This window comes from Bicyclus anynana, chromosome 20 (genome assembly GCF_947172395.1).
Source record: "Bicyclus anynana chromosome 20, ilBicAnyn1.1, whole genome shotgun sequence".
Classification (NCBI taxonomy): domain Eukaryota; kingdom Metazoa; phylum Arthropoda; class Insecta; order Lepidoptera; family Nymphalidae; genus Bicyclus; species Bicyclus anynana.
In genome coordinates, this window is record NC_069102.1 from 11,313,346 (window position 1) to 11,336,922 (window position 23,577).

Consider the following 23,577-nt stretch of genomic DNA (forward strand, 5'->3'; position numbering starts at 1 on the left):
AGCTTACTTATAATAAGTGACGGGTAGCTTTTATCAAATTTTGTCTTTACATTTTGACAAAGTAAGGAAGTGACAAAACTTACGTTTAGCCTAACTAACGCTTGTCAATACAAAATTTAATGGTGGAATAAAAAAATAAACTGTTTAGATAGTGCGTATTTATTATAACTTTACACTTTAATAGTACAATTACAATAGTTTAAAAATAGGCAAGGTTGTTTTCCTTTAATTTCCTCCAAATCTCAGTCAATTTGTCACAGTTGCACAATACTGGGGAACATTTCGCGCTTCCAGGCGCTCTGCAATACCCAGGGTAGGGCATCTCATCCTTCTGGAGCCATCTTCTCGACGATTTCAATAGCCACGATTTGTAATAGGCTTCATCTATATTATCCTTTAAATCGTCCAGTTTAACTTCATGTCTTGAGCTCCCAAATTCGAAGTATTGGACGTGTAGCGCCATCCATATCCTTCCCTGGAATTATTTTATAACGTTACATTTGGAAAAAAATATAGAAACGAACATAAAGTACGTACATTTATATCAACAATTTCTAGGACAATCGGGTGAATAACTATTGCTGTTAAAGTACCTAGATAAACAAAAACAATCATAATAATTTTACGCCAATTACACAATGCAGTTAAGTGGTATTGAATTACTGATAATAATAGTAAATACTTTGTTATCGTCAAATGACATTATTGCGCTACGAGTACAGTAACTTTAGGTATTTTGTATGGGTAAACATTGGACACATACACAAAATACTTAAAGTATTATTTTTATTTAACAACAACGTTTAAATCAAATGGCCCGCCTAGTGTTAAAAATAAATAAATTTTTGGGCACGTCTACTCGTATAATCTATTATTATAATAATATATGATTTATCTGTTAGAAACGAACGTAATTTTTAGAGTATGATTTGTTTTTAGTTTTCTTGAAATTATAAAGATATTTTTCTGGCATTTTGTCCTATTTCCTTTTTTTTGTTAGTTTATATTTTCTTGTTTTTTTTTTTGTCATTTTTATTTTTCCTTAATCAAGTGCTTATCTGTTATGCTAATCCAATTTTCAAAATATGCTTTTTTTAGTTTTCTTGAAATTCTGAAGATATTTTTCTTGTAAATTTGTTTTATTTCCTTTTTTTCTTGTTTAGTTTATATTTTTTCTTGTTTTTTTGTTATTTCCATTTTTCCACAATCAAATGCTGCGTAGTTCCGTTATTTAGCCATGAGAAATCGGCATAATGTCTGTAGGAGGCTGGTGTGGAACTTCTACTTTACTTGTTTCCTGATAATTTCCCTTGTGGCCACGATTCTGATGGTTACATCCATTATGATTATGGTTGTACCTCGACCTTTCTCTAGAGTGTCCTCTGGAATGTCCTCGGGATCTATCTCCCGAATGCATGTGGGCATTACCTCTACTATGTTCACAAGTTCTTTCTTTGGAATGTCCTCTTGATGCTCCTCTAGAATGCCCACGAGATCTTCCTCTAGAATGACCACGAGATTTCCCTCTAGAATGCCCACGAGATCTTCCTCTAGAATGCCCACGAGATCTTCCTCTAGAATGACCACGAGATCTTCCTCTAGAATGTCCACGAGATCTTCCCCTGGAATGTCCACGAGATCTTCCCCTGGAACGACCGCGAGATCTTCCTCTAGAATGACTCCGAGATCTACTTCTCTGTCGCTTTCTAGACCTCACTCCTGTCGAATTTCCTTCACTTCGTGGATTCACTTGTAGATCTTCAGGTTGAGAAGTAGGTGCTGGCAAACCTTGATCACTGTTACGAGTTTCTTGGGCGTTAAGACTTGTTAAATTAACAGTAAAGACTCTTTCTTGGGTAACCTCACCTTGTTGAAGCAGTTCCTTGCGTAGATTGAGCACGATAGTAACCACCATGGTGTCTCCTGTAGAACTTTGCAAGCGAAGATGTCTTAAGTAGGAACAAAAAGGTGTGAATGATGGTGCAGAGCTATTCTGTCAGTATATATATTGTCGGAATTGCATATTATGATGCAATACGTTGCATAATATTGTGCAACAGTAATTTCTAAGGAATATCTAATAATAAATTGTGTCTGTCTGTTTGTTGAATCGAATTATTACAAAACTGTCACTGTTTTGAAAAAGAAATATATTACTTGCGTATCGTATCAGAATCTTCTATATTCCCTTCTTTCTTTAAAGTACAGACTTTTGTACAAAATTCCTTCTTAATTTACCTTTAAATTTGGCTAAAATCCTTTTTTAGTTTTGTCATAAAAATAAAGGACGACTTTTGAGCTTGCTACAATCAGTATAGTTCCGGCTGGGCATTGATGTTTCAGTCTGTTAGTTATCCTATTATAGGGATATAGTGTTGTGCATTCGCAATAACATTTTATGTTAGTCTGTTTATTCAATCATGATTTCTAATAATTAAATGATTTTTTTGGGAATAGATTTAGTATTACAGTATTCTTAGATTAGGTTTTGACTATAAACATCGAATGAAAGGAAATTATTTACTGAAATTACTGATTTTATAGGACCTTGGGGTTGAGATAGTATAATACTCTAGATATAATATACAAATAAGGGGTCACACAATTCCTGTGGAATAAGACAGGTTCATTGTATTTCGTCAATGTTCCCCCCTCAACCTTCCTGTAGGCCTTCGTGAACCTAACAATATCCCCTAAGGTGAGATTCGTCAGGTCTGCTGCATTTAGTGTAACCTAGTAACTCCCATTATACCAGCGCGTACATGAAACACTCAGCATAAAGTGATAGCTGGTCTCCTCCTCACCACAACCTGGACATAATGAATCATGGAGGTTGAGAGTATACTCTGACGATCAATTTCACGAATAAATATTTAAACATTCATATATACATATAAAAATGAATCCATATATCCCTTGGTCACGCCATCATGCGTGAACGGCTGGACCGATTTTTTTTTATGTGTGTGTATGTAAGGAGAAGGTTCTTATGACAGAAATAATTAAAAAAGGGTAAGGGTAAGGTAGGGGTAGGGTAGGGTAGGGGTAGTTGAAAGTTTACATCAAGTTTCACGCGGATGAATTCGCGGGCGTCCGCTAGTATTATAAAAATACATATATAAACTTGAACACAGAACCTCTTCCGTTTATTGAAGTCAGTTAAAAAAAAATAGTTCAAGGTTACAGAAGTCGTAGGCGTATACTAGTTTCTATTAATTACATACTTTGAAGTGTATGACTCATGTTTCCTGCAGATTGTTTGTTGGAAGCATGAGTCACTGTAACATATTTCAAAATATTACGTAACAAGTGTACAAAATTATATTTTGAAGAGTTCCCTATATCATAGATGTACCCTGTATCATAGATTTTCATAACTTCCATCATCAATTCTGTCCCTATAAAAGGTCGAGGCTTAAGCTAATTTCATGATCTGTAATTCGTTTTCAAAAACTATTTTAAAATTAAAATATTTTAAAGACCCCTGCAGTAATACCTACAGAATTACGATTTACTTTATATCTATTAGAATAAAAAACGCCCTTTTCGGATTTACCTATCAATTCTGCATCGTTACGGCTAAGAAAAATAACGATCAAGTCAAAAGAAAAAAAACGCGTCATTCCATTCATTCGTTTAGAAGATATTATGCCACAAATAGATACACAGACATCAAACTAACACCCCTGTTTTACCTAAGGGGTTAAAAGGACTCCCATTTTTCTATTATTTTTCAGTAGGAAGTGACCAGGATGTAAGAAGTATCCAAATGTCCAAAGGTTCAATGGCCAGATAATGAGAATTTGGCAAACCGGAAAGGCTAATAACACTAAGAAAAGACTCGTTAAGGCCTTAGTTTTCTCAATACTCCTCTATAGCTCCGAGGCATAAGAGTGATAGACAGAAAGATGATAGAAGAATGGATGCCTTTGAGATGTGTAGGAGAAGGATGAATAAAATGTGGACCGCCAGGATAACTAACATCTCGATGAAGTAGATTTGATCTAGCACTAGGCACTATCTGTTACTAGAGAATTCTGAGATATTTTGGTCTTATTGTCTGTCACTTTCCCAAAAAACTTACAGTTCTTATTGAGCATGGCATTAAGGCCATCAAGAGTCTCTGCCATGAAAACTATTCATGCAGTTCATGGGACAAATTGTTTGCGTGAAAATTTATTATAAATGGTATGTGTCAGCAATATATGATTTCTAACTAAAATAAAATATCCATAAAATCCGGCCATACACTCCACTCCAGTAGCTGACTCATAGTTTTTGCACGCAGAGAATCGTACAGCGGTACAGCGGAGGAGTTCTTCATCGACATGATGATACAGAGGCACGCTCGCCTGTTGCTGTCGACGGCGCGGCTGGTGGCGCTGGGGCGGTTGGCCGCCGCGCTCGACCTGCACCTGGTGGCGTGGTTGGCGGGCGAGCGCGAGCGGGCGGCGCGCGTCGACAGCGCCGTGCTGTGCCTCAAGCGGCTGCACGAGGACTTCAGCTGGCCGTACCCCGCGCTCAGCGAGGAGGAGCACGCTCAGAGGAAGAGTAGCGTTGTTCCCGGTGAGTTGGAGATATACCCGCGTTTTATTGCCTCGTATAGTTGGGTGTACTCTTAGGCTGGTTTCGTAGTCCTATGACTGTCAGCGCGATCAAGGAATCCTTCTTTCTCCGATTATCAGTTTGGTTGGCAGTCAGCTTCTGAAACTTCTCTCTATCTTTCCCAAGGAGAAATAGTTGTGACACAGTCCGATTTCGGTCTAATCTCATGTTCTCAATGAATGCACCCCACCCACCCACAAACCTACAAACTGCACATCCATCTTAGGTGAATATAGTAAAATTTGTGTGCCATAATTTCACCGACTACCAAACTTTTAAATCTGTAACATACGCGCTGTTTGAAAACGGAAATGAGTTGACATTTCCTAGGCCTACTGACCGCAGTGCTCAGTGGATATGACCTCTGCCTTCGATCCCAAAGTCGTAAGTTTAAATTCAATCTGGGCATGCGCCTTCAACATTTCAGTTATGTGCACTTTAAGAAATTAAATATCACGTACCTCAAAACTGTGAAGGAGAACTGCATACCTGATAATTTTCTTAATTCCCTATGTCTATGAAGCCAATCCGCATTGGGCCAGCGTGGTGGAGCCTAATCCCTCTCATTCGGTTGTTTTCTCATTGAGAGGAGACTCGTGTCAGTGAGCCAAATATGGGTCAATAATGATGACTGACCGCAGTAATAAGCATGGTAGTAGATCTAAGTAGAACGTGTGACAAAAGTCAAAAGTCCAAATTCATTTATTTCAAAGAGGCTTAGTTCAACAAGCTCTTTCGAAACGTCAGGTAATAATATTAAACTTAAGATAATGGTGATTATAATTATTCGAAAACTTAAAATTAAAGTTACGAGGGTTCCAAACGTGTCCCACAGCGCCGTACACCGGCAACGCGGAGTCGGACAGCCAGTGCGGCGACAGCGGCTACGTGTCGCTGTCCCTGCGCGCCGTGCTGCCGCTGGCTGCGGGCGCGCCGCTCTCGCCTGCGCCCTTGAGGTACACTTGTGCACTATTTCTGGTTCAAGGTCATCAGCGCTGTATGTCCAATATTTCCTTGGTACGAGTACATAATTGGTATAATGGTAAGGTTGTGCCAAATGTGACATTGTGGTGTTCTGATGCTTAGACTACTTTTGGTTTTTGACTTGCCTAAGTGGTATGAGGTATCTAACTACAATAGTGTTTAGGGGTTAATAAGGGGGTTAATAATAATTTTTATTTACAGGCCGATTATTATAGCTCGTTATGTTAAGTCATTGTATCCGTAGTTCTGTGGGCGAGGGCAGCGTGGCGGAGGGCGGCGCGGTGGCGTGGGGCGGCGCGCTGGCGGAGGGCGAGGGCGGCGCGGACGCGGGCGAGGAGCGGCGCTACGCGGCCCTCATGGAGCGCCTGCACCACCACCAGGCGGAGCGCGGGGACCACACCGCGCACGTGCAGCTGCGGTGAGCACTGACTAAGGGCGTTGCCTCATTAGTGCGACACGTTGCTTCGACGCTGCATCGTTTCTCATATATTTATTTTAACTTCGCGATTTCACATGCGTAGCTCCCTTTCGTGGGATGTATTTGATATTTAGTTTTATGACATCTATACTTAATATTATAAAGCTGAAGAGTTTGTTTGTTTGTTTGATTGAACGCGCTAATCTCAGGAACTACTGGTCCGATTTGAAAAATTATTTCAGTGTTAGATAGCCCATTTATCGAGGAAGGCTATATATTATCCCCATATTCCTACGGGAACGTGAGCCACGCAGGTAAAACCGAGCGACGTCAGCTAGTACCTTATAAAAACGTTGCGTTATTGCTGCGACGTTTCAATGTTCGAGCGAGCTCCGTTGCTACGACGGCCAGTGTTTCACTTGTTTCGATCAATTGTTGAGACAACTTTAAAATGTGCGTGCGTCGTTCTCTTGCATGACGCACGCATATATTTCATCTTATCTAGGAAAGCCATCTTTTGGTAGTTTAAAATAAAAGACACTGTTTCACTAAACCGATGCTAATGGCAGCACGCATCTCAAAAGCCTCACCCGATTACACTTTTCCGACAGTGGGGTGTTTGATGCTTCTACTACTTGAGTTTTGTTCTTGCCTTACTCAGGTGCTTTGGGCAATAGTGCTTAGGCATTGTGGTGTGTGGTACAGTTTTCGAATAAACGTTTTTTTTTTCAACTTATCCAAGTACCTGATACAACTTTCAAAAGGCTCAAGAGACCGAGCACCACAAGATGTCATGAAATAGACACTACATTATTATATTTGGGCAAATCACTGGATTTCGCACCAAACACGCCTTAATTCAAATACTTAAAATCCCGCTGAATGTCTCACGACAGATTGCAGGAATAATGAGAGACTAAAAAAAAAAAAAACTTATCCAAGTCAACAGAAGGTGGCTACATAAAGAAGTTTTACTTTCAAAAAGTACGTTATCCAAGTATGGCATTCTGTGTGTCCAGCTACTATCTGCAGCTGATGACGGAGGCGAGCTGCGTGGAGTGGGCGCTGGTGGTGGCGGTGGCGCTGCGCGACGCGCTGGCCGTGCTGCGCTGCGCCAACGCGGCGCGCGGGCCCGACGTCAGCCTGCCCGCCGTGCGCCGCCTGCGCGCCGCGCTGCTCGACCTGCACGCGTGGACGGACGCCGAGTGGTAAGGCCGCTTACACACTATGCCGCTGTTACTGCCTCATCGGCCCCGTGGTTAGCTGGTTCAGCTACGGACGATGAGGTCCAGGGTTCGAATCCCGGGTCAGGCCAACAACAACAAAATAGGTTATTGGGATTTTTCTTACAAGGAAAATCTTAATAGCAGCCTGGAGTTGGGAAGTTGGCAGTGTTAGTACATCCCCGTGCCTCGGAGAGCACGTAAAGCCGTCGGTCCTGCGCCTGATCTCTCACCGGTCGTGTCAGTCTGCCGTCCCATCGGATTTTGAGAATGAGGAAAGAGAGAGTGCACCTGTGCTTGCGCATACACTTGTGCACTATAATATCTCCTGCGTACATGGTTAATCGCACCATGAGATTAGCCGCCGTGACCGAAAAGTCGGTCGGGAGCATATTATTATTATTATGCCGCTATTTAAGGACAAAACTCATTACGCCTCGGCCACGTAACGGCTACGCATCAACCCGACGTCGACCCGGCGACCGCTCGAGTCTCCTCTCAGAATGAAAGGGGTTAGGCCAGTAGAGGCCACGCTGGCTTAATGCTGATTGGCAGACTACACACACGCAGAGAATTTAGAAAATTCTCTGGAATGCAGGTTTCCTCACGATGTTTTCCTGCACCGTTTGATACACGTGATATTTAAATTCTTAAAATGCACACAACTGAAAAGTTGGAGATGCATGCCCCGGAACGAATTCGAACCCTCTGGAATCGGAGGCAGAGGTCATATCCACTGGGCCGTCATGGCTCAGCCGGTCCACGGTCACGGTACCACAGCCAGGTGGCTTAGATATCAGAAACTACCATGTGTGGCATAATTTTCTTTCTTTCATGTTACTAAAGTTGTCTCTATAATTTCCAGCATCGGCTACAAGCCATTCATGATGGCGATCAGCAACCAAATCCCGATCCTAACGTCGATAATAAACACGCGGGAGCGGCGCGCCTCCATGGCGGTGAGTCGAGCGCGAACACCCAGCACCACCTCGCTGCCGGAACAGAAGCAAACCCCCCAGGAACCTAGGCTCCCTCCCCCGCAGAAAGCTCAGGAAGTATCCAAGCAGTCGGTAAGGAAAGACTCTCCTATAACCATGCCAGAAGTTCAGACGGAACCAATCGTCAGGCCTTCTTTCCCGCCGCGAGAGGAAACCGCGTCTAATTGTGCCATAATGTAGGCTTTTTATACAATTTTTTAAGGTGTTGTATACATCTGGGTATAGGGTGTTTAGAAATTAGTTGAGGTCTTTACATGAATTAAATTTTTACAGAGACATGCTGAATGATGGCATTCGTTGATCGTTGCAATACAGTTATTAGTCCAATTCTATCCAATACTAAATTAGAAGTTATTGCCCGTTTTTTACACCATTCAACTACACAAAAAGATATTATTAAAAGCTCTTTAACCGACGAACACGATTAGAACTATGAAACATCGATTCTATAGAGACTGTTTTTATAATCGCAAGTCCTTATCTAATTTTGTTTTGTTCTTCCCTCAATGTTCCCTCAAAGTTGTACCCACAACATTCTAGCTGAGTCGGATCCATTTTATTGGCACAACACATTTAATTCTATATTATTTATAAATTTATATTTATAAGTATCACGATGTGTATTAGTTTTAAGTTTTCAATGTGCTGTGTTAACAAATGAAAATTTTCTATTCTATTCTAATTACTCTGAGTCAAACGTCAACCAAGCTCGCAGACTTTGACTATACGCGCTGTATAGTCAAAATCTAGTCATCGGATATTTATGTTTTGTCTATAAACTGTGTTTTGCAAAAATGTTGCTGTAAAAATTTGATACGTGTAAAGGATGTTGCAATTTTTATTAATCGTATCGTATTCGTATCGTATGCGATATAAATAGATAAGACAAGATGAATTTGTACGTGTTTTACTAATGGAATTTTATTGTTGTGAATAATTAAGAAATTTATAATTGGTTTTGAATTTTTTAATAGTATTGATAAAAATTAATAATATGACATTTCTATTAATAAAATCTTTATAACATTTATTACCTCTGGTACAGGTTATTTTTCCTTATTTTCCATTTAGTTTTTTCAGTATTTCTTGTCTCTTCTATTGATTCTTAGCTCAATTTCTTTTACAACAACAATGTAAATTATTATATTATTTCTCTAATAATTCTTGTAGTTATTTTCTTTCATAAAATAATCGGTACTTATAAACTACATTAGTGTATGTTAATTATTGAATATAGTGATTAGTTATAAATTATGTAATATCTCATATGTTCATAAGAATTAGTAGATAATTAAGTAGATTAATAAATACGTTTGTCTTCCCGGTCGCTATTATAATATCAATTTTAACATTATTGTCATCGGATCATCGATCTTGTATTAAAAAGTGGATGCCCAATCAGCGTCCAAAGAACGTCCCCACTCAATGAGTGCCAAACACAACTTCTTGGCACTCAATTCAAGTAGTCGCATTTGGAAATTCAACCTTAAACTCAATTCTTAAGGTTGAATTTGCTCTGAATTTGGGATTTTATTGAATATTGGATTATATTTCTAAAACTGTCAAAGCAAAATTGGCCAGTTTTTAAGTGAAATTTTCTACATGACTGTGCGTCCTTTTATTATAAGAGATCGATGCATCGGATTTATAAAGTTGTCTGTAAGTAAGATGTTCGATCTGTTATCTCTCGATAAAACCTCACCATGTATGTGTTTTCTTGTATTACAGTCTCACTAATTCGGCATTAATAAAAAAGGGGATGCCGTGTTATTACAGTTTTCTATGATCAATTCAAGATGCACTTCAATAAATACATATCTCTGAATTTTTCATGACTAGAGTATGGTGTCGGATTATTGGATGTGATCAGTGGCGTGCACAGGATTTTTAACTAGGATATGCACTACATACTAAATGGAAAATTCCTTCTCCAACACAGATTCGTACCGAGTCCTCAAGGAAAGCAGTGCTTTTTTGCATATATGAAGTGCACGCCACAGGATGTGATGGACTATTGTAGAGTTTATTAAAATGCTGGAATTGGTGAGATTTTAATTACAATTTATTTAACCACGAGCTGCTTAAATGACAAGTAAGTCTCGAACTTATGTTTTAATTACTGTTCAATTACAATAATTAATTTATTAATCACATAATCTATCACTTTAAAACACCTCTTTCCTTTGAGACAGCGAGCATAAGTCGCGCTTGGTTTATCGGTTTTCTCCGATTGTCTTAAATGTTGCCAGTATTCTTATACATAAAAATATTTGGCAAACATTGGTACGCTAAGTTTAGACGAAAAACGAGTAATGCCGGTGTAATTTATAAAAAAAGAGTGAAACTGCTTATCTTAAATCACAGTAACGAGCCAATTCTTTACTCCATTTCCTTTTACTTTTTAAAACATATCACCTATTTATATTCCTAATATTATAGAATGAAGATCGAATACTACACTATACTTAGTACATCTTGAATTTTGACTAATGTGTTTTTACATAGGCAATGTGTCAATAACTTTATACCTACTACTGTTTTTCATACATAATTATAATAGTGTAATAGACGTTAACGAAGTAGAATATCAGTAACTTACGTCCATAGGTGTTAGTATTATAGCAACAGACATACATACCTACTATATGGCGAACATCAACGTAAAGAAACGAATCATAAAACCATATTATGGAAAAATAATACCATCTCAATCAATGTGTTCAAATCAATTATTTATTAGGTGCCAGTATTTGTTTTTTGCTTGCTTTCTTTCTTACGATTTTATTGCTCATCTGAAACTGCCTACCATTGTTGGTGGGTCGACCCCCTCCCCCCCCTATATCTGGGATTATCAATATTTCCAAGGACAATGACGTCACTGGAATGATGCCATAAATAACTCAACAAGCAAACCTACAAACATCGCTGATAATTTCAGAATCCTCTTTGCTTAGTATAATTTTAAAATATCCAATGCAATGCAGTTTATCATCGAAGTGGATTGTGATTGGTTAAAAATAAATAGATAATAATAATTTTTTGATTATTTATTACGTGATTAATCACGAATACTAATAAATTAATTTCTATTATTCATGAAACTGTTGTTTGCTGTCACTTCGTTGATCGATGCTGACCTTTGGTGAGAAGATTATCGGTCACTTTAAAAAACATATCTCAGGATATTATAATAAAAATAGAACTATGTTAAATAACATTATTTTAAGAAACGAAGCAGCTACAAAATGCGTAGCTACATGTTTTTTTAAAAGGAATTTATCGAAATAGTAGTAAATGTTTATTTATAACACATGAAATATCACTGTCATAGTAATACAATGAACCTTTTGCATTGCTCAATACTATAATCTCATGTAGTACATTGATTCTCACCGAAACAAATTCCCGCCATTTTGGTGCCAAGTTAATGATTTAGTAAAACCCATTGGAGTCTATATTATGACACTATACTGTACTGTACTGAGCTTTTATAGGTATTTTGCCCAGAAAAGGAATCCATATCTATATGTAAGAATTATGGAATTATTTATGGAATATTAAAGAAGAGTCCCTACTCTCCATAATTTTTATTTATATTTGTTTACCTCCAATAGTTTTCATTGTATGAGTATAAAATAAATTCAAAAAGGTCCAATTTAGATTGGAATTACAGTTCTGGTATATTCAGAAAAGGAATTCTATTGTAAACTATTTCCTAGAGCTACAGAATTTCGTTTAGTACAAAAATTAATTTTAATATCCTTAATTATTGTGACCATAATATTATAGCGATATTAATATACTGTTAGTTTAATATTTATTAACAATTTAATTTATAAGTAAACTATTAGTAAATAAAATATAGATCTAGTTTAATTTATCGTTAAACCAATTAATTTAATTAATAAATTGAGGTAACTAATATTTTTATTATTTCTTCGAAAGCGTTATAGTAGTAAAATATTTTAATTATATTATAATTAATGTTATAATAATTTTCTCGTATTTTAAACTAACTTTGAATCGAGATCTGAAAATCTGAGAAATTTATAACATAATTGTTAAGTATTAGTAAAATTAAAATCTTATAGAAATAACATCAATTGTTCATATTGTCAGTGCTGGTTCGTAGGAAAACTAAAATTAAATTTTACATATTTATGTAGAATTCATTTTTAATTTTAACCCAAGCCCGCCGACCTGCATTATTAGTACCGTGGTGAGCATCATATCCCCTCCTATAAGTAGAAAGTCCAGGGCCTGTAGCCAAGTGGCACATCGATTCTCTTTTAATGATCGCAAACGCTACGAAAATTAAAAAATGTGTGAGAATGACTTTTGATTTTAAACTTATTTCGTGGTTGTTCATTATGATTGTTATTTAAACGGGTACACACCACGATAAAAAGACAAGATTTTTAATGTCGATATTTTGACCCAGTTGCATGGATCGTGGTCACGACCAAAGATTACAGTGTATTATTGGAAATAGATAGGCTACTCGAACTTTTTTCGGAACGAATGTGATAGCGCCATCTAGTGACTAGATACGGTATTTTTAGTATAGTAAAAAGCATAAAAATAATAATGCATATTTTTTGTAAAAGAGAGACATTTTTGATTTTGTAATAGTTGAAGAAACCAATTGAGAAAAACAAAAAAAAATTATTTATTTTTTATTTTATTTTATTAGGATTATTATATTGTACCTTTGTTATGCACCACTAGGCCAAATGACTATGTGGAAAATCGTTGAAATTAATGTACACTTACTGTTTTTCTTTAATAATCCCTTTGCTTTAGAAATACAAACACATTCTTTCTATTACGCGTCAAAATTAAAAGGATAAATAATTCTTTTGTTTCCGTACTTACACGGGTTTAATCTCTAAAAACATTCTAGTACGTACACATCTATGTAATTGTATTTACTATCCTGGAATCTTTAATCTAGGATGTAGATGGCGCTGCTTCATAAAGATTTCACGTTCTTCTAAGTTCCCATGGCATGGTCACGACGGAACTGAAGTTGCGAGATGATAAGTGAAGTCAGCTGTTAGGGGCAGAATCGATCTACCCTCTTTCTCGTTCTTTTTCATTTTTCAACAACCTCGCGTTTTTGGCTGTTTAGGCAAACCACACTCACGACATCGCTTTTGTTATTATGCGTATCACGGCGCCCTCTTGGTTTGCACAATTCTACCACCGTGTTCCACTCGCACGATCCATGCAACTGGGTCGAAATATCGACATTAAAAATCTCGTCTTTTTATCGTGGTATGTACCCGTTTAAATAACATTCAGAATGACTTTTGCTATCGACAGGTCACATCAAGTTGTCGATCGCATCTGTTATTGACATGCATTTTTTAATCTTCGAAGCGTTTGTGTTTTGCGATTATAAAAAGAGAATCGACGTGCCACTTGGCTACAGACTCTGGTCTTCTAGTGGACCAGTAAATACAAAACGATCACTAATCAGATATTAATTTATAATACTGTTCCAAGCTTGTTGGTGTCACACCACCAACTTAATTTTTTTTCGATGCGAAATCGTTACCACAGTGTTAGTGGTAATACCACTTAATATATTTTCTAAGTTTAAATGTCTTTAACGATTTAGCATTCTTTACATCCTTTCACTTTCATTCGAAAAACTTTATTTGACAACAATCTAATCATTTATACTTAAGATAGTTCTTGACAATTTTTCCTTTTGTAATTTAGACTGTGGACTACTGATGTAATTTTTTTTACTCATGGATATGACATATAAGAACATTACAGGATATTACATTCCACTTTTATTTAGAGTGTACGTATAGGTAAATACACATAGCAATAATTAAATAACGAAGTATAAGTAATGTAATAATATTAATACTTGTTATTAGAGTCAATTAAAGTTGTGTATACAGTACTGTTAATACTCGAACCGTCATTGTATTGGTTTCAGGCATCGATCGTAGATCGTTAGATGGGCCTCAAAGCGTCGCGGAATTGTCATTGGTTTCGCACATTGAATACGTCATCACTCGTAACACATTTCTCTTTATTCATGTTGTGGCTTGTGTTTGTTGTCCAAAATGAATACGAAGGTATAATTAAGGGATTAAAATAAGAAAAAAACTAAATATTTTGTTAAGTCCACGTCCACTTACAGCATGCGCTTGTTACGTACTAAGATAAGATGTGCGTGCACATTTTTGGGTAATGACATAAAATTGTGCGTTCTTTAATAAGTAGGGGTCCATCTAACGATTTATATCGATGGTTTCAGGTGCTAATAAATTTAATACCGAATGCAAAATCCATTTATTTTGTGGTATTCCATGCTTTTTATAAGTACTTTGAATTATGGTTATTCAAAGTATTTATTAAGTATTGTAATAAGTATGTATGAGAAGCATTAATTACTGTAATTTTGAACTAAATTTATAAAAAATTTCCAATGTATATAGTAAATTGTTTGGTAAAGATTATTTACTTAAAATAAAATGAAAAATAATTATGAACATCAAGACTCGACGCAGTTGCAATGAAAACTCTTAGAAATACATTTTCATTTATTTTTCGTTATAAGTAATGAAATATTATCGACGCTTGCAAACATTCTCAATATTACTTATATGAGTCGCAGGCAGACTTATAAACTGGACACTAGGCGTAAGGCTGGATATAGTCGTTTTCCGAATCCGTTTTCCGTGTTCTGAAAACCAAATGCAAGAAATCAATCTATACTAATATTATAAAGAGGTAAAGTTTGTAAGTTTGTAAGTTTGTAAGTTTGTAAGTTTGTAACAATTTTTTGAAATGGGGTAATCTTCGGAACTACTGGACCGATTTTAAAAATTCTTTCACCAGTAGAATGCTACTTTATCGGGGAGTGCTATAGGCTATATTTTATATTTCTATCATATATAACTACTGAGATATCGCGGGTTTTCTCTTACAGGTCAGACTGAAAAACTTACTTATTCGCATGCGCTGCCTCAACCATTGCGTATAACTGAAATAAATGTATGGAGGCTTTTTAAACCTTTAAAAGTTCTACAAAAAAGTCCGCGACACCATATATCTATCTTTTATATTTTAGCAGATATAGTACCTTTAGTACTTTAATAAATTATTTAAATTTTAAACTAAGGTTTACGTCATTATTTACACAACTAAACTTAAATCCTTATCAAAATAAATGATTTAATAATCACAAGGATATTATAGAGATAAGATTTGCCTTTTACAGTATGTTAATTAGTTATATAGTTTCGGAGATAATACAAAATTTCTGAAAGTCGCAGAAATGCCGCTATATGACGCCCCGCGGTTTCAATTACGTGGTTCCCGTTCCCGTATGAATATGAGGACCAAACATAGCCTATGATACTCGCAAATAATGTAGCTTTCTATTGGTAAAAGAATTTTCCAAATCCACCACGCACAAAAGGCTGGACCAATTTTGCTGAGGGTAGGGATAGGATAGAGGTAGGGAAAGGGTAGGATAGAGGTAATGTAGGGGTAATTTAGGGAAAGTGTAGGGTAGGGTAGGGTACGGATAATGTAGGGGTAGTGTAGGGCAGGGGCAAGGTAGAGAGATAGGGGAAGGATATGGAACGTATAGGGTAGGGGAGGAGTAGGATAGGGGTAGGGTAGGGTAGGGGTAGGGTACGGGTAGGGTAGGGTTAGAGTAGGGATAAGGTAGGGGTAGGGAAGGGTTAGGGTTAGCGGTAGGGTAGGAGTAAGGTAGGGGTAGGGTAGGGGTAGATTAGGGGTAGGGTAGGATAGGGTATGGATAGGTTACGGGTAGGGTTAGGGTAGGGTAAGGTGGGGGGAGGGAAGGGTTAGCGTTAGCGGTAGGGTAGGGTAAAATAGGGGTAGGGTAGGGTAGGGTTGGGTAGGGTTGGGTAGGTTTACGAGCAGGGTAAGGTAGAGGTAGAGAAGTTTACATCAATTTTTACGCGGACGAAGTCGCGGGCGTCCGCTAGTATAAAATACATTGAATGACGCACATGTACGTATGTTCTGAACGGAACAAATTCCGCAAGTACGTAACGATTGCGAGTTTTTGCGACAATATACATTCCGAATGAATAAAAACGTCGGCGGTAGTCTCGCGTAAACGTAATTCCAAATCTAAATTGTGCATTACAATAACGGATACGGAAAAGGTATGTATGCGGCCGGCCTAATGTTGTTATGATACCTGCGTTAGGCATGTTGCAACTTTAGAGCGAATTGGAAGTATGGCGCATATAATTAAAGATCTTGTTGTAAGGTCAGTAGGGCTATTCTGTAACGATGTCTTGTAGGACTCGTAAGTGCGAGTTCCGAATTCGCCTCTCTCTCACTCTGTCTAACACGATACTATAGAAAGAGAACGATAGATCTGAATTCTTAACTTACACTTATGAGTTATACAAAACATTCTTACAGAGTAGGTACCTAATGTTCAATTTTAACTGTATTGAGTGAACCTCCTATTCCTCTAGAACAATAGAAACGGGATTTATAGCTAGTTGTCCAAACATCAATACACACTTTCAGCAATTTCCAATATCCTGTCTGAAATCGGTGAAGATGCTTAGCATTGGCGTAACTATAAGGTGACAGCTGGCAAAATGCTACGGGCCCATAGCCGAATGGGCCCCGAGCCTTATTCCTATCATTGAAAAAAATTCAATTTCTGGGCCCATCCATAAATTCGCTACAGGCCTCAGATGATATACGAGTAGTTACGCCACTGATGCTTAGCTGATATTATTTAGCAATAAAAGCTATATAAATAATGTTCCTGCAGCCTATAAAATATCTTGGCATACAAATTGTTTTTTAAATATATTAATTTAAAACTATAAAATATATAAATTCGTTAGCTGTGAGTAATCATTTAAATTTTTTATATGAAACATTTAGATAATTAAAAATATTGAAAACATTTCGTCTTGTTTGTTGTAACAACAAATTCTACAAAATGTTCTATAAATACTAAATTGGATGATAAATAATATGTAAAGAAAAGAATTGTAAATTGAATAGTCAATTGATGTTGATAAATAAATGAACTTTTGTATTCACATTTTATTGTTTTTATTGTGTTATACCCATAGAATTATTATAGGTACTTATACCTATAAATGGTATAAATGTAAATCTGTCTGGATTTGTCTTAAGTCTATCTGTCTGTTTTTCACGACTACACCGCTGAACGGATTTGGGTAAAATTCGGTATAGAGATGAATTGGACCTTAGAGCAGAACATTGGCTACTTTATACCCTGGAAATATCCATGATTCCCGCGAGACTTGTAAGAAACCATCGATATAAATCGTAAGTATCTACGATCGATGTAAGAAACAATTTCACGAGAACGGAGTTGCGGGTGTTCGCTAGTTGCTCTACGTACGAGTAAACGAGCATAAACATGTTTTACCTACGATGAGCTGGCAAGAGTAAGTTCAAACTCTATAGGGACTATAGGACTTAAAGGTTTAAGGTAAGCGGTCGGATAGAAATTACTCTACTCTGTGAATGGAAATAAAAAGTTATTCTCTCTACAAAGACTATTACGTTCTACGCGTTTTTCTTTAGCCGTTTGTGGATCAAGTGATTTTAAACTCTTTGTTGATTAACGTCCAAAATATTTCTGCAACCGTTCCACATGACGACCACAGTTTAATTAACCACAGTCGTCGTGGTCGCGGCGAAAACATCTCGTTCATAACGACCACAAAGCGTTTAAGCTTTTAGCTTTGCTTTGACTATTTAGACTATGGACCTGTTTCGCACCCAAATTCACCAAAATCTGTCGTTTGTTGAAAACGTTTCGAAAACATTTAACACTACTAAATATATTCGGTGTCCATACACTACACACAACTATAAATTTGACTCGCACTATACACACGCGTAATTTTTACACAGATTAACCAACACATGGCTTAGAGTCTAAGCCTTAGACTATCCACAGAATATATACAGAGAATATTCGATTACTTGATCGATTTTTCCTGTTCCGTCAGAAGAAATTTACAAATTGTTTTTATTACAAATTTGATAAAATTAAAGTAGAAGTACTTACAAATGAAATGTTACTCTATCTTTTACTAAACTTCAAGTTTTTGGCCGTTTTTTATGCCATTTAACTACACAAAAAAGCATTTTTAGGCAGCTCTTTACATGACGAAAACGATTACAACAATGAAACATCGATTCTTTAGCAACAGTTTTTATAAACGCGTTAGATCATTGATTTTTAATCTTTGCCAGAGTGGTAACGGTTAGCGAGGCAGGTCCTGTTATTAATGGTCAAAGGCTTTTTGTGATGTCTGTTCTATGGTAACGACCATCTCAAGAGGTGAGTTGAGCTAGCCATCATGGTTGGATATCGTAGATACTATTATTTTATAACCTGTGGACGTACGAAGTGGTGACGGCAGTAGTTTAAAAAATAAGTTTTGAATACTTTGAATTCCACAGAAGAACCCAGATAGGAACTTTTTATTATTTAAATGGTAAATAAAAATTTCATGAAAACAAATAAATGCGTCATTTTGTATTACTAAACGCTAAAAACGCTGTATAATCGAATCCATATGCTGTAAGGAAGTGGAATGGGAAAATGGTGGTGCTTGTGTCTCGTGGGCATGATTGTTGTGATCGCTTAGTGGAAAGTAAGAAAGTTCGTCTCAGGTAGAAAGTAGACCATCTAACATTATGGCCTTCTTTCAAGTCTATGGTTATTGACCAAAAGATCAGTATCCATAACAGGGAGTGGCAGGCGGAAACGTCCTGCTGTCACGTGAAATAAAAAAAAATCAAAATGACTTTTTGAGCGAGCTGTCAAGACGTTTTACTTTGTTGAGAGAATGTAGAAACATTGATTTTACACGTTTTAGTGTTGTTTTTCTGAGATTATTTACTTTGTTTATGAAGATTTGAGCTGGTGGCCGTGTAACTGTCACAGGATGGCAGCTACGGCGGAAAGTATATCGATCTCCGAGCTGAAGGCGGAGATCGAGAGGCTGAGCCGCGAGCTGGACCAGGCCAGCAGCGAGAAGATCCAATCGGCACAGCTAGGCCTGGTGCTGCTCGAGGAGAAGAGCTCCCTGCAGCTGCGCTGCGATGAGCTGGAAAGCCTGTACGAGAACACGAAGCACGAATTGGACATCACGCAGGAGGTTAGCTGGCCTACATACCGTAATATTTTCACTTTTTCATGCCTTAATGAGTACATTAACGTGCAAAACGGTAACTTGAAAATTTAATTTTTAGCATCTCTTAATCACTTGACGCAACTTTCCAAAAAAGTGTTAACATTTGTTTCATGATTTAATTGTGATACATTTTCTATTTTTTTGTGGTTAGCATGAAATTAGACACATCTTAATGAGAAGATATTTTAAATTACAGTCTTATAAAACTCTAATTAGAATTGTAATTAGAATAAAATTACAGAATTAGAATGCTATTAGAAACAGGAAGTTAGATAAATAATAGTATTGTAGGCTAAGCCCGTAATGTTTCTGGTGATGAAGCCTGTCTTGAGAAGTACTACTGTTATCAATATTTCTGTCAATAACTCGAGTATTTTTATACTGGGAATAAAGATATTACAGGATTTAACATTATCACTCAAATAATAAATGATTTATTTTGTTATTCTCTGTAAAAACCATCCAGACCAGACAAACCTGCATTGTTTGACTCTAAAAACAGACGATCCTGAGGGAATGTTGACTGTATAATGTCCAATAGTTAAAATAAAAATGCATTGCTTCAATACTACCTGTGATGGTTCTCCATACAAAACTCATTATTTTACATTCTATGATGCTTTATGAACATTTTTAAAACGGGGTATAGTATGCCCAAATCTTTAAGTCTGTTCTCAATATGATGCTTAAGGTTGGGCAGAGTACAATCATCTGAGAAGGGTTTATAATAGCTGCACAGTTTTAAGTATTGCAACATCAGAGACAGTTTTTAGTATCTATACTATAATAAAAAGAATATATAGTTTGTGGTGGTAGGGGTTATCTTTGGATCTTCTAAACCAATTTTGAAAATTCTTTTACCACTAGAACTCTTCTCTATCCACATTTCTTAACCACACTATTTGTAAATAGCTCATTGGTGGTAGAGCTATGAATCGAGCGCCTAAAGCAAGCTCTGGCTCTCCTGTCAGAAACCCTAAAATAACTATTTTTGAGTGGCATGGGGCGTTTTATCCCAGTATTCTCACAGAAATGGGAACTAAGTGGGTGAAACCGCCAAGTACACAATAAGTTTTCTTTTGATATATTAAATAGTGCACACCACAGATTGAGCTGTTATAAAGTCTAAATTGAGGTCCACTTATGTGTTTTAAGGGAGATATGTCTGATTTTAAAATTAATAATTACACAAACTCTACAGTTCTTTTCATGTAGGATGGTGCAGGTGACAGTTTGTTTCACTCTTGAAAGTTTGCAGCAATTCACAATAATAGTATGTATTATGAACGTCATACAGGCGGCTGTCACCATACCCATGCTATCTGAAAAACACTTTACTTTGTGTATGTATGTCTAAAAAAGTATTATTTATTGTATATTGTTTCAGGCGTTGATGAAACTTGACTCAACACAAAAAGTCACAACACAGAGTGGTATAGACCAAGAAAATGCTCTTCTCAATGAGTCTGCGGCTATGGAGAGCTCGCTCACACTACAGATTATTGAGCTTGAGGGAGAAACAAAACAGGTAACTACAGCAAATACTTATATTTATTTTACTATCAATTTCTACCTGAAAATATGATGTTTAGTGTTTGTCATTCAGGAAAACTGCTTACCCTTTATGTGTTTTGTTGTCCCCTGTTAATATGAATGACTAGCTCACGCCAGGCGGTTTCACTCGCCCGTAGGAATATGGGTATAATATGTAGCCTATAGCTTTCCTCGATAAATGGACTATCAAACAAACAAACACTTCAGCTTTACATATTAGTATAGATAAATATTAGGTGAAAGACTCAGTTCACCAATTTGGCTGTGAATAGATTAAGCAATTTTCACATTTATTCACATAATATTAGTACAGAGATATTTTATCATGATTGGATAAGGAAAAAGAGTTTTCCAAAAAAAAAAAAAACTATCACGGAAGTAATAAGTCTACTTTTAATATTAATATGATCATGATACAATGAAACATACACATTGAAATGTAATCTTGCAGCCCTATCTATAAAATGTCCATAAGTTTTGGTGTTAAAATAGTTTCTGGTTAAAAATAGCGATGCATCATCCTTTTATTACCTTCACTCAAGCAAATGGAGGCGACAAATTGTAGCAAAGAGTTGGTAGCCACTTGTATGCCCTTGCACAGTTACAAGTTTATATGAAGGGTGAATGAATGCATTAAATGTTTTTTTTTAAAGACAATCACACTTGCCGCGGTTCCACCCAAATTGCCGTGAAAGCTATATTGTTTAAAAATTTAATGACCTTAACTTTGAAAATTAATAATTCACAAAATATAAAAAGGACGATAAATATTTTGACATAATCTTATCATTATAATTTATACAAAAAGGGCTCCGAGAAGAATAAGATTTTTAGGACAGTTGTTTCAGATTTTACGTCCATTTTTATGAACACGGAAATAATTTGTAAATTAATTACAGTTGTCTAACTCTTTCAAAACTTGAGGAAAAGGAGTTTTTCTGTTAGTTGTTTACTCATTCAAGTGTCAAGATTATTTTTTGTCAATTTTTTAAATCAATATTTAATACACTAAAAAAAATCTGGAGCAACCCAGCGATGACGTGATCGCATTTAGCGACCGCACGAAACCCTACTTTATACGTTAAATAAAATATATTAACAATAGAGATCAAGTGAGTATTTTTATTATTAAATAATTTCCTCTACTTTAAAAATTTATTTGTAGAAATTTTCTAACACCAATAGTTTTGGAGTTATTTCCATTATGTAGATCCCTATTTTTTAAAAATCTTCAATTCTGTATAACTTTTGCAATTGTTTATGTGCCCCAAATATGGGTCTGAAATTTTCGCACATTTTTCTACAGGTCATGACGAATCGAATTAAATACCACACGTATTTTTATTTGCGGCATCAGTATTAAACACAGTTTAATTTTTGTTCTCTGGACTATTGTACGGCAACCCACTCGTACATCCTAATTTTCATATAGTCCATACGCCTCTCAAAAATACGAGTATTCGTTATGTACTTGAAAATCGTTTTGTCGTTTTGAAAACATTAAAATTGTTGTTAGCTGTAGGTTTGTTGTTTCGTTACGTCTAAAACTTCGTTTACATAGTTTCTCTTTTAGAATTTTTAATTGCTTTACGTCATTATTACCCTGTAATTGCATATTATTTTCATACATTTTAGCATTTATAAATGCAAATTAAATTAGTTTTTTTTTATATCACGATTTCTTACGACTGTTTATTATTATTGGTATATGCACTTCAAAAGGAATCCCTACTCAATATCCTATCGTTCGAGTTCATATCATGGATCGGTGTGTTTAAAAGACTGATATTAAAAAATAGTAAGTATTTCTAATGTCACTCGGTCGTAGATTCGAAACGGAAACTAAATATTACTGTACCACGAACGCTATCCTAAAGTTTTTATCCTCTACCGAGGTCCGAGCCTATAAGAAGACGTCTTTAGATACGTGCCGTAGTTTCGTAACCCTCCTAGAGCTTTTAAATACACCTAAACCCTATAGTGATGGTGCAACATTGCCATTAATGAGCCTATTGGGAATATGCTACCAAATAAAGTTGTAGTACAGCATTTTGTGACAGCTCGTCCGGGATAGTAATGTCTTGCTTAGAGAAGCAGATCATCTCCTCTTAGATAAAAATCCGGGTACGGGCCTCGTGACTACGCTTCCCCTTACGTTGCCCCTAGCAAGATGCGTCGCTACCCTGCGCTGGGCTCTCCAGTAGTGGGACTCCAGTAGAGTAGTAGGATTCCGGTAGAATACCCCACGCAGACTGCGAAGTCATAGCTATCCAGCGCTGGGGCGGTGTCACAACCGGCGTCATGCTTATTACTGCTGTCAAACAGGATTGCTGTGTCTAGAGGGCGTGGCTGTCATTATAGGCACATGAGGCTTAACATTTACGCCTCAGTTTGATAGACATGAAGCAGGGCTTTGTAGGATTTGTTCTTTGCTTGCCCTGCGAAGTGTGTCTATTTATAGGCGTTGATTTTCCTTTTACTGTCAAGTGGTATGCAGAGGCGTGCACTTTATAGATACTACAAAGCAGTGCCTTCCCTGAGGACTTCCGAACCGGTGGTAGAGTCTTGTAAACTAAGCCTAC

At 36.7% G+C, this 23,577-nt stretch overlaps 3 protein-coding genes across 4 annotated transcripts in view; 2 read left to right on the forward strand and 1 right to left on the reverse strand.

The window, feature by feature from the left end:
- The window catches only part of LOC112047152 (guanine nucleotide exchange factor subunit Rich), a 57,144-nt gene extending 39,842 nt beyond the window's left edge, over positions 1–17,302 (forward strand). Inside the window, exons 22-26 of the mRNA XM_052887674.1 lie at positions 4,289–4,566; positions 5,441–5,561; positions 5,834–6,007; positions 7,027–7,215; positions 8,096–17,302. Coding sequence (XP_052743634.1) covers positions 4,289–4,566; positions 5,441–5,561; positions 5,834–6,007; positions 7,027–7,215; positions 8,096–8,408 — 1,075 coding nt within the window. The 3' untranslated portion in view covers positions 8,409–17,302. The remainder of the gene's footprint in view (positions 1–4,288; positions 4,567–5,440; positions 5,562–5,833; positions 6,008–7,026; positions 7,216–8,095) is intronic.
- Positions 152–2,193, reverse strand: LOC128199205 (serine-arginine protein 55-like). Of its 2 annotated transcripts, none has more exons than XR_008251868.1 (2): positions 1,867–2,193; positions 152–475 (listed from the first exon to the last, which is right to left on the reverse strand). XR_008251868.1 is itself a non-coding variant. In XM_052887675.1 (2 exons), the coding sequence occupies exons 1-2, from the start codon at positions 1,913–1,915 to the stop codon at positions 417–419; spliced, it is 546 nt and encodes a 181-aa protein (XP_052743635.1). In that variant the 5' UTR covers positions 1,916–1,982; the 3' UTR covers positions 158–416. The 2 variants fall into 2 exon arrangements, 1 of the variants encoding a protein (XP_052743635.1); XM_052887675.1 differs by having other exon boundaries at positions 158–475; positions 1,429–1,982.
- Positions 17,303–19,038: 1,736 nt separating the features above from the next.
- LOC112047142 (protein bicaudal D) overlaps positions 19,039–23,577 on the forward strand; it is a 32,802-nt gene continuing 28,263 nt past the window's right edge. Inside the window, exons 1-2 of the mRNA XM_024084144.2 lie at positions 19,039–19,405; positions 20,829–20,969. Coding sequence (XP_023939912.2) covers positions 19,193–19,405; positions 20,829–20,969 — 354 coding nt within the window. The 5' untranslated portion in view covers positions 19,039–19,192. The remainder of the gene's footprint in view (positions 19,406–20,828; positions 20,970–23,577) is intronic.

What these genes read in the sequence shown, in the direction of transcription:
- LOC128199205 (XM_052887675.1), bottom strand. Translation starts at nt 1,915, where the DNA reads ATGGTGGTTACTATCGTGCTCAATCTACGCAAGGAACTGCTTCAACAA. An exon ending in AACTTGTGAACATAGTAGAG is followed by an intron (nt 476 to 1,428) that starts GTAATGCCCACA and finishes AAATAATTCCAG; the next exon opens with GGAAGGATATGGATGGCGCT.